The 11998-nt window shown below is 37.6% G+C and overlaps 1 protein-coding gene across 3 annotated transcripts in view; it reads left to right on the top strand.

Moving 5' to 3' along the window:
* The window catches only part of NUDT12 (nudix hydrolase 12), a 130162-nt gene extending 120408 nt beyond the window's left edge, over positions 1-9754 (top strand). The window contains exons 12-13 of one of the 3 annotated variants that reach the window (XM_073233232.1): positions 4336-4471; positions 7717-9754. In XM_073233232.1, coding sequence (XP_073089333.1) covers positions 4336-4471; positions 7717-7726 — 146 coding nt within the window. In that variant the 3' untranslated portion in view covers positions 7727-9754. Of the gene's footprint in view, positions 1-4335; positions 4472-6370; positions 7640-7716 lie in introns of those variants that run through there. The other 2 variants (XM_073233227.1, XM_037011949.2) reach the window with 2 other exon arrangements.
* Positions 9755-11998: the final 2244 nt, after the last annotated feature.

An 11998-nucleotide genomic window follows, 5' to 3' on the forward strand; every position in this document is an offset into this window, starting at 1 on the left:
GTTAGTAGTTTAAAACCTATACATACTTAAGGTACTATACAAGAAGATATGTCAAAGAAATAATCAATCCTCCCAAGTTTCCTTCGTATGCTACATCTATAGCTTTTCTTCTTCCTTCCTAATTACAACCCTTAAATAGAATTCGTGCCTCATATCGAATTTACCGAGTATCATAATTCCTCCAGGTGGTAAAGATACCTCGAGACAAGTGCTGGGCATAGAAGCCACAGGGCATAAATCTGCAAAGAAGTAAAAAGCTAACCTTTTCAAACAATATGGCTTCTCTCTCACTTACCAACTTTACATTTCCCTGTATGGCCCCGGAAGATGACTGGTTAGCCAGAGACGGGTAAGATTCCTCAAGGGAGGAACAACCTAAGACAGGCACAGTCGCAGGGGGGCCATCAGGTGAGAATTTGGGGATCAACAGAGGTGAGGCTCAGAACCTCAACCCCCCTGCTTTGAGAGAAATCTTCTGCATCCGTGGATGTCTTGATGCCCTTGTCTAGCCTGGATTAATACTTAGTCCATAGGCACACACCTGATCATCTGATCATCTACATTTGCCTTCTTACAGCACTAAACTATGTTTTCTACCTTTATCTTGCATCTACCTACTACTTCAGCATTTTATTAAAAATAAAAATAATAATAATAGTAGGAGAAATGGGGGATCAACATATAGATCAAGTACAAAAATCAAACGAATATTCATATTTGACCTGATTGTTTATAGGTCATATTGCATGATCAAAACCGAAAGTTTCTGTGATGACTGCCCTTGTACTGTTCACCATGTAAGAATTTATTCACTATGTAAGAATTCGTTCACCATGTAAGAACTTGTTCGTTATGCTTCAGAAGATTGGAGACTGACGAGAATTAGGCTTGAGATGGATTAATGATTGTACATTGAGCGTTGACCCCCCTATACTGAATTTTATTGTTGTTAACAACCATTTGATCAATAAATATGAGAGATGCCCTCTCAAAAAAAAATATATATATATATATATATATAACAAAATAGGATTTGATTGATTAGAAAAATACCATGGTACCTCACAGTTTTTCATGAAACTTCTGGTCTAATTGGTGAAAACATACACAGGTCTACATTTATTACATCTATGGATCACAGCAAAAAAAACTGAAACTATGTACAAAATCAATATCTTTGCATATATGCTTATTGGAACAGTTTTATGTTCAGAACCTTAGGATGTTTAAAGATTCTTTCCCCTCGATTAGTTTTGTAATATGCCTACCATATTAGTTGGTTTGTTATTAAGAATCAGCCTTCTGTGGTAACAACTTCATAGAGATAGGGTCACCTGACTAAAGCATCTCAGTTGCTTTACTGTTTTATTTTTATTGATTTTATTTTATTATTTTCTTTATTCTGTTGATTTATGTTCTTTAGGAGAGATCTAGAAGGCCTTGTATGATATTTCTTGTTTCTGAAGGTATCAGTAGCATGTGGGGCATGACTTCCTTCTCCTAACAGTCACCTGAGATGCTGAGACAATAACAAGAACAACAAAGAGAGGACAGGGAAAAGGAAACAGTGAAATGAGGGGAAAGAGCAAGACATGAGAAGCAACACCACCCTGACTTCCTATAAAAACCACAATAGATGCTAGTCCCACATTTTAGTTTCAGCTGGATAACTATGCCTCTGATGTGAACTGTGGGAGTTGGAGAGAGAGCACCAGTCAGTTCCCTGAAGTCCTTCCCACTGTCAAGGAAACTGCTAGTGCTTCACAGTGTGGATTACCGGCCTGCCTATGCCTGCTAATATTAAAAAGCCACTGTGAGTGTTCTAGAAGCCTTTAGTCAAGTGCCTCTTCTTGGGCCTCAAGGCCCTTGTCATTCACCATATATATACTTGATTTTTTTTCTTTTATCTCTCTCCAGCAAAAGCTGAAAGTAACAAATTGTGACTATTAACTATTGTTCTTGGATAAATCACCTCAAGGTCTGCGTGCACTTCTCAGATATACTTTACATTATTGCAACAAATGCAACACATGATGTTTGAATTCTTTTCAGAAATCTCTGTCCACACATTGTGCCAACTTGCTATTTATTTCTGCTACCCATTAATAGACAGAGACCGGCCCAATGAGGTCACGTTAAATAAGGTCATGGGGTTGTGCTTAGATGTCTTCACTGCCAATCAATTCTACCCTAATACTAATTAGAAAAGGTGTCAGAAACTTCCCTGCTTGCTGAATGATATTCCATTATATCACTGTTTGTAGCAAACACCTTTTGAACAAAACCTTCTATCCATTCTCAGAAGCAGTAAGGATAGAGGAGGGTTTGCGTATCTGCTCAGACATATGAGTAAAGGCAATGTCACAAAGTGCAAGAAGTCAGAAACCAGTGCGGTAACATAAATTCTGTGTACTGTCATTTGGAGGAGAGAACTAAGACAGCAAAATAATCTTTGGATGTGTGTTTAGGTATTCTGTGGTTTGGAAACATCTAGCACATTGCTTACTCCAACTCTAGTGTATACCCCCAAACATACATCTATGCAGAAACTTATATATGAATATTCACAACATTATTCACAACATTATTCAGAATAGCCAAAAATTAAAGAAACCTCAAATGTCCATCAACAAACGGATAAATGAAATATAGTATATCCATATAATGGGATATCACTCAGCAACAAAAAGGAATAAGTTCTGATACATTTATACAACATGGATGAACCTTGAAAACATTATGCTAAGTGAAAGAAACCAGTCACAAAAGACCACATACTGTGGAATTCCATTTATATTAAGTGTACCAGGAAAAACCAATCTATAGAAACAGAAAGTAGGCTAGGATTCCTCAGGGTTAGGATGAGGCAGCAGATGGGGAATGATTGCTAATGGGTATAGAGTTTCTTTTTGAGGTGTTGAAAATATTCTAAGATTAGATTATCACAATGTTTGCACAGCTCCATAAACTATAAATCATTGATTGCATACTTGAAGTGGGTGAATTTATGATATGTACATTATATCTCAATATAGTTGTTTTATATATATATATATATACATACACATACACACACACAAAAACACACATCTAGATCTAAGAAAGAAGTCATTCTCTGATTTGGGGAAACACCATTTTACTGGGGTCTACTAAAGGAAAAAATCCAGCCATTTCTAAAATGAATGCTTTCCTAGAAGTTAGTTCTAAAATTGACTCTTTTTAAAAGGAAAATTTAAAAAGAGTTTAATATTACATCTAAAATTAAAATAAACAATTTTTAAAGTCTAAAAGCCACTCATTCTGTTTAGAAAGAAAATGGCATGACTTCCTGGTAGTGAACGTTGGTACCAAATGTAATCAAAAGGAAAACTGAAGTCAGCCATATGCAGAGAGACCAAATTTTCCGTTCATAGAATAGTTACCTGATAGAGCAGCAAAACTCCAAGTCACAGCTTGGTATTTTTTTGTTGTTAGTATAGTGCTCTAAAGTGGCTTCTGGGAGGAAGTGGGGGATGAAAACAAGAGTTAGCAAGAACAAGAATTTAAATACTTGATGATCACTGCTAATTATGTTACCTAGAGTATCAGCATGAGATTCACATTACCTCAAGGCATCAAGACACCACAAAAAGTACCCAAAAGTTTTGACATTTCAGCACCTTCTCCTAGACAGATATCCTCCCCACAACCCCCAAAAATTGGAAGGAAAATTCAGGCCAAGCAATATATAACCAGTGACATGGATTTAAAGGACAAATGGGAAAAAGTTATCTCTTAAAACCAGTCATTTATTCGCATTTTAATTCAAGTTGGCTCTCTCACATCGCCCTGTGGGTTCATATTTTAAATATGCTTTGCATGTGCACAAAGAAGGTGAGAATCTATTTTGGTTTTAGAAACTGCTGGTACTCTATTATTCTTCAGGAAGGATGTCTTAATGGTTCTCTCCAAGTAAATATTATTTAATTTTCCTCTAATGTGATATTGCAGGTGTCACTCTTTGATAGTGAAAAATTAATTTCAAAATGTGTCCTCTAGGTAAAGAAGCTAGCTTAGCCCCACAGAAACCCAAAGCTAAATACTGAACATGAAGGCAGACAACTACAAAAATGAAAACTAGGAAATTCAAACTTTGTTACCAGTCTTGCCATTAATCACTAGTGGATGACATTAAATTACGTGCTCTTCTGGAGTGCCAGTTTCTTCATCTGCAAAATGAGACACCTGGACTAGTTGCCCTCAGATACAAATTTTTTTTCTTTACATTTTCTGGATTCCTTTTCCCCAGCTTCTTCCCTGTTCTCCTCACTTGCTTTTTTCTCTTGTCCTCTGTAGGTGGCCTGTATCTACAAGGATATAGGGTGAACGAGCTAACCCTTAGCATCAAGCAATCAATAATTGAACTCAAACCTCCATCAGAAGAGCTCAGGACTTTCTATTTCTGTGCAGAAAATAAGACAGAAAACCAAAGGTAAGTCACGGTCTACATATTCCTTTTTCTTTTTCTGTCATGACACGAGCGTTCTTAGCAAAGCTTTACCCTTATTTTCCAACTTCAACTCCACATCTTCAATTAAATCTCTCCCTGTCTTTGCATAGTCTCCATAGTTAATATTCTCAGGATTTTTTTCTTTTAATGTATAGAGGATGACTCTTCCAGATGTATTTTTTTTTTTTATGGAATAGGAGTCCACAATTCTTCCCAAGGCATAAGGTGACTCAGGCTTCAACATAAAAATCCACTAACACCGTAATCTGTAAATATCATAATTTATTAATTCACAGATTTGCTGTTTCACCTCTCTTGACATAGCTCTTATTGATAAGGCGGTCTGAATTTGGTCTTGTTTTAAGCCAGTGAAGAACATAGGACTTACCTATCTAATTCGATATGTTCAATATCCAGCTTGGCATGCACAATGGGCACTTGGTTCATAGTGATTCTAGAAAAAGAGAGAGAGAGTGAAGTCAAGTTAACGGCGACAAAACCAGGAGGCAGAGGAAGTGTTTTCTGGCACCTAAAGGATCCTCCTCCATCTCCCCAGTCTCCTCAGTCTAACAGCAATCCCTAAGACATCCAGTGTTCTCAACTCCAATTCCTGCCCTCAACTGTTTGGTGATAGAAGGGATCTAATAAAGAAATTCACAGGATGTATTAAAACAGAGGGCACTGTAAAATTTCCAGGGATATTTGCAAGAAGCAGATACACTGAACCCAAAGAAATCAAAGTCCAAGAGTAGAATTTCAGGATTTCCAGAAAGTGACCATTTGGGCAAGGGATAGGAATCGCCCTAGGCCTTCTCTCTTTATGTAAACCTTGCCTGTTCCACCCATTCCTGAGGATGGACTAGATTAAAAGGATAATGAATACAGAATTGCAAGATATTTTGCCAGGATCTTCTTCTTTGGGTTTATGCTATACAGTCTGGGTAGAAGATTAAGATGTTTCCCTTGAAAGTGAGGCTGTAGCTGGCATATTAGAAAATGGGTCAGTGAAATAGAGTTAACTCTGTCTAATAAAATCCACTGACTTCTCTAAGAGAGCAAGTTGAATGGCTTGATTTCACTGCCAAAGCCATGAGTAGATATTATCAATAGGAAACAATACTGAATCACTAGAGAAATATATCAAAGCATAACAGCAGAGTTTCACAAAGTGTGATTCATGGAACTCTGGTTCCACAAGATACCCCACTCCCCAAAAAGCAGTTAAGTAAGTTTAGGAAATGATAGAAACCATCTTGCCCTCTTAGAGAATTACAGAGTACTCTGACTTATTAATGTTTCTGAAACACCCCACTGGTTACCTCTATAACTCATACTACCTAAGCTTCTCTGATCCTAACTATTTTTAAAACAATAACATCTATTGATCACTCTTACAGTAAATGTTATATGGGTATATTTTATAAAATATCACCTAAGAAAATGAAAGGAAGGGAGAGGAAAAGAGAGCAGAGCTAACTGGGCAGTGTGCTGTGGTTAACAGAACGTAACAAAGAAATATTTTTCCCTAATGGCAATATTTGATTACTATATGTCTGATCAAGCTAAACTTCAAATTTAACTAGAAACAGTAACATATTAGTAATAATTTTAAAAGCCCTATATTAAAAGTCCATTCACCATTATTTACAAACACTGTACCCTCTTCTGATCCTATTGTTCATATCAACATAGTTTTACTTCAGTGCTACCACTGCATAGTTCACATTGAGTATTTTACCTTTTTGCTCAGTCCAAAACTGAAGGAGCATAGTTTACCTTATGAATTTTAAATTAAATAACCAAAAAAAGACTTTATAACATTTCACCTCCCAAGAGTCCAACAATTTTTTAATGACCTGCCCTGCATTGTTATTTCTGCAGCTGGATTGGAGCTCTGAAAATGTCCATCAAACAATGGCTTCCTTTGCATCAGGCTATTCAGGAACTCATGGGTCGGCCTCTAGAGGAGACCAGAATGTGAAGAAACTCAAATCTTAAGAGAAATGATCCACAAAATCACCAGCTAGCTGTGGGAAGAGCAAAAACATTTAGTATTGTATAGTTTTTAAATGAATACTTCCCTAATATCTTAAAACTTTAGGATGAGATCATAATTTGTTTTTGACCAGAGCACCAAAATCTAATATGACATTCAGATAATGCAACTTATATCAGCATCATTAATAACCTCATATTTTTCCTCAGGCTGCCTTTGTTAGCATCAAAATATAGTATGCCTTGTACTCCTCTTTTGAAACATAAATAAAATAAAAGTTGATTTATTTTATTTTCTCTTTTCTACTCTTTGCTAAATGTTCTGCTCTGTGCTCCGGCTGTAGGACTGCTAGAATGCTTACAGGCCATGATGTGGGAAGCTAATATTGGGGAAAATTAAGACCATGAAAATGAAGTGGCTTAAACAATGAGTAAACAAATCAGCTGAACAATGTCATCCCTGTTAGATCACCTCCTAATCAACTAGCCCAAGTGCCTCCCCAGACTTCCCAGTTGAAAGAAAATAATAATAATTATTGTTTTAAAAATAAAATAAGGAAAGAATAAGGCTAAATTCAAGGAAGAAAACTCAGAGCCATGGTTCTTATTGTTACCTGAATATCTCTCACACTGCAAGGGGAAAGCCCACAAAATAAATCAAGAGTGTCCTGATCTTGACCCTGAAAGTAATATTCAGAGAAATCCAAATGTGAATTCTCAGCATTGACTTCATTTCTCAGTGGAACAATCCTAATGTGTATCCAAGATGTTGCGATGCCCTCACTAATGGAACAGAGAACACAGACTCCCGGGAGTTCATCTGTTGGAGCAACTTAAAACAACAAAATGCTTGAGGTCTTTTCTTTTCATAAAATGGTAGTATTCCAGAGCTCACCAGATCTCACAACTCAACCTCTTTTCTTTGTGGCTGAGGCTCAGGGAATTAGTCACCTGTTGAAAACCATGTAAGTTGTTGATGGCAGAACTAGAGGTGAATCCAAACCTTTATCCCTCCACCCAGTGTTGTTTCCACTCATTCGACAACCCCTCCTTGTGCCCAAGGATACAGTATGTTTCACAGGGATGATGCAACTATCTGCTCCCCCAAGTTGTCTAATGCTTCTAGTCTTTGCCTGAGAACTGAAACACATCGACTCCAGCAATAAATCATGTTTATATTCTACAATCTCGTGGAAGGACTTCATGTTAATTCAAATTCTATCTTTTTCCAGGGAATCTTAAATGTGAAAAAGATATCAAAATTCATGCCATTTTTTCCTCTACTCTTCACCTCCACCCCCCAAAAAAGACTGCAAGCTCTTCAAATAGATGGCGACAGCTGCAAGCTGTCGCTCACCACGACTCAGATAAAGGAGGCTTGTGAGTGTGTAGCATGTGCTTCTTAGTTCCCATATTAAGAGAACTGCCTAAATGAACTCATGCCCAAAAAGACATGCTGTAATCTCTGACTAACTTAATATCATAATAAAAAATATTCAATTAACAGCAACAGATAGCCCTCTGTTCTGACAATCGTCCCTTTGTTCTCCTAGTATTTGCCCTGATAATAATGAGGTCTTTCAGCAGAGGCACCATCAGTAATGTTCATGTCAGAAACCTGGAGCTCATGCATCTGCTCCCCAGAGGAGCGCTCTGCCCTTCTGGAGCCCTGCCACAGAATGCACAGAGGCCACCAGCTAGTGGCCACAGCCGATGGCAGCACAGGCACAGAGCTTTCCCCTGAAGGAGAAAAACAACTGCAATGACATCGGTTAAAACGTGAATACAATTTTCCCTAAACTAAGTACATGTATAACTTGCTTGAAAATGAAATCTAGCAATATTCAAAGTTCAGGGTTCCTCTTCAAAAATCTGTGGTTGCTATTTCTGGAAGGTCCTAGAGATATAAACAGTTCTGGACATTATGCAAAAAACTATGAGTGTTTTTATGTGAAGAGGATTATGACCTGTTACATGATTTTCAAGGAACATGTGACCCAGAAAAGAAATTTTTAGTTCTAAGATGAAGACCATTTCCTAGATCCACAGGTTTCCATCTCCAGTAGATGTAGTAGAGGAAAAAGTACAGGACCAGCCTAGTACATATGCACTTACTGCACATTTTAGAGTTAGCTCACCTTCTGGCAAATCAAGGAGAGTGCCCCATGAGCCCAACGGGCAGTTCATCAATAAATGTTCATTGAGCACCTACTGTGGGCCAAGCACTGGCCGCTATCAGCTGATCACCAGTAATGGGAGGCAGAAAAAGTTGTTCGAAGCATGTACCGTGCAGCCAAGGGGCACAAGTTCAAATTTCAGCTCTGTCACTTCATGGCTATGGCCTTGGGTGGGTTACTTTAACTCTCCCTGCTCTAGTTTTCTCATCTGTAAATGGGGATAATAATGGGATCTGTCACATGTGTTTATGAGAATTAAATGAATGGCATCTGAAAAGCACTGGAATGGTGAATAGCCCCAGTGAACTTTCACTATAACTGTCAGTATCATTAGCAAGGATAGTCCGCTGCTTATAGACAGACGTCACATCTCTGTGGAGAGCTTCTGAAGGAAGGCATCTTGTCTCTCACACCTCTCTGCCTTGAGGTGGAAAGGAGGGAGGAGAGTTCCGCCAGGATTTCCATCCTTGGGAACTTGATAAAGAGGACCAAGTATAGTCCCAGGCCTTCTGGGTCACATGCAGCAGAGTATTACCTATTTAGAACTCCCGACTGGCCTACAGTTGTCAAAACTCTGCTAGACCAACTCCTTGATAAACTTGGTAGATTTCCCACCAGCATTCCTAGAAGCCCTAAACTAAGCCCCGATTGTTCTCTAAGTTTCCTATGGGGCCCAAGTAGTGTTGGTCTAACTCCAACTTTTGTTCTGCCTCATCTGCTGACTTAATGTGCACACTAAAAAGAAAACCCCTGGATGGTTCTGTACTTGTGAATTACATTTAATGAAGATAAATTAATAAATAACAAAGAACCTGATTATGTGTTCCCTTAAGAAGGAAACACTAGAAGTAATCAGTCTATTTCCTTCTCACCTACTAAACCTGAGGAAATTATCTCAATGATCCCTTTCCTCCAAATCACCTGTCAAGCTGCTTCTTTGGTTTGGAACAATCTTCCTCTTCACCACACTTTGGGGAAAAAAAAAACACTTTCTCCATAGAGCTTTGGCTAACATGGTAAAATTCTATTTTCCATTCTAATTTACCCAACAACCATGCAAAACCCGTTTCAGACATGTCCATAGCAGGATGTAGAAGCTAATAAAACTATAAAGCATAATTTTTTAAAGTAACCACTCCATTCTCACAATCTCTTTCATCATATGTATACATTACTTATACATACATATTTTTAAGAAATCATTTCATATGTTTCCCTATCTGTCTTTCAGAATGGAACCTATTCTTGAGAAAATAATTTTCATTTCAGTGAGTCTTCACAGGCTAAGAATGCCCAGAATTATAAACAGTGTTCTGAATATACTAGTACATTATTTTATTATCCATTAGCAGATTATTAACTCTGCTAATTTTGAGTTTAGATTCTGAGTTGTATTATTATTTTAAGGATTGCAAGTTACAGAAATATCTTAGAACTTATGGGTTTTATAATTATGCAGAAATTGTGGCATCTTATGGAAACTAAGGCAAGAATGCACCTCAGAGGCAGCCTCAATGGGGATTGGATCATATGAAGAAACCAAGGTGTCTTCTCTCTCTGCTCTTGTCCACTTCATTCTTCTTTCTCCCTGTAAGTTGAACTTAGTTGATATAGAGAATGAATACATGAATTGGGAGTCAAACTCCCAATGACAGTCTTAACCTCTTATCAGCATCCACACATGAAGATTGCCTAACTATGGCCAGAGGATGGGGTAGAATAACCTTTGTAGCAATCATATTTAGGGTCAACAATGTTAGGGTGAGCTACTCTTCATATCACCAATAACGGCGAGGGCCTACACAGCAACACTTATAAAAGAATCAGACTCAAAAAGGGAGCTCCCTCTTCACCAAAGGTGAGATATAGGCACCTTCCCAGTTCAAAGACGTTTGTTCCCATGCAGAGGTAAATGCCGTCCACTCTTTCCAAATGCTTGAAATTTGTGTCTCGTACCTTGGATGATGGGATCCAGAATGATATCCCAGAATTACTGGTCAAGCAGAGCTTCTATCATTTGCTATTGAAGAGTCCTCAGTGATTAGGGTAATCACATAATTTAGCTTTCAAATGAGGACAGTTGAGAGAAGATACTATTAATAATTATACTGAGACAAAAGATAGAAGCAAGGATTGTCTCAGGTCAAGTGGGACACAAGTCACCTTATGAGTAATATACAAATCAGTATTCTTTGCTTCTTCACCCACATGGAGGAACATGATTTCAGCTGATGACTTCATGTGTGTATGGTTTCAGGTCCAGTTCCCTGTGAAAGAATAATATCTCTATTTCCAGTGGGTTTACATTATAAGAAAATATATTCTTGGAGCTCTGCAACCCCAACTCTGTGTTTGTTTGGAGTGGAGTAAGGGAAGAATTGCATTTCAAAAAAAAAATGGAGTCTTTGGGAAGCCAATGGTTGGGATTTTATCCTACATAGTAATTTTAATGTGTGGAGGAGACCTAGAAACCAAAGAATTCCCATCAAAATGATTATACAACTTAATGAGTTAGCCTGAACAGATGCTTGCAGAAGACATGAGATCCCTGTGTCAGAGACAAAGGACTTCATTACTCAGAGCACAAGTAGCCACCACTCACCAATGTTATGCTGTAACCTATGACACTGGTTCCATCTTATCACCAACTAGCTGTACTGTTTGCAAAAAGTCATTTTGATTTTCAGATATTTAGTTTCCTCACCTATATTTCTGTGTTGTGCAGAGTCAGCCCTAAAATATCAAAACTAGTTTGCTTAAGCAACAGTTCCTGAGAATTGTTTTTCCTGAGCTCATAAGAGAATAGTAGAATCAATTACCCCACACTTTAAAAAGGTGGCTATTTTATACAATTACAATGTAGTTGAGATTATAAGGAAGATACAGTAATCTGTGATTAAAATCATAAATATAAAATAAGAGACCTATTTTGCTGGGAAATGTTCAAATCACACTGAATTCAAACTTCACCTTTTATAGAGCTCCACTCTTGTGTTGATTTAGCAACAAAGCAATAAAGTGTTATGTTGTGAATGTGAGTTTGAAAGAGGAACTCTCTTGGGTGAATGTCATTTACCCACACCAAATCCTTTACTTTGCTAAAATCCCCCTCTCAGACAACTTTCCAACTGATTATACATATTTGTCCCTTATGCTTCATCAGTTTCTCAACTTGTAGATATAAATAAAATGTTTTGCTCAGTGAATCTGTTCAATTGTAGTCACTGTAATTATGACTTTATTTTTAAATGATCCATGCTGTATCTTTCTATGCCATAAAATAAATTGGGTCTTTGTTTCTGTGAATTTTACCCTATTCTTTGCCACAACATAAGGT

The sequence above is a fragment of the Manis javanica genome, chromosome 1 (genome assembly GCF_040802235.1).
Source record: "Manis javanica isolate MJ-LG chromosome 1, MJ_LKY, whole genome shotgun sequence".
Lineage (NCBI taxonomy): Eukaryota > Metazoa > Chordata > Mammalia > Pholidota > Manidae > Manis > Manis javanica.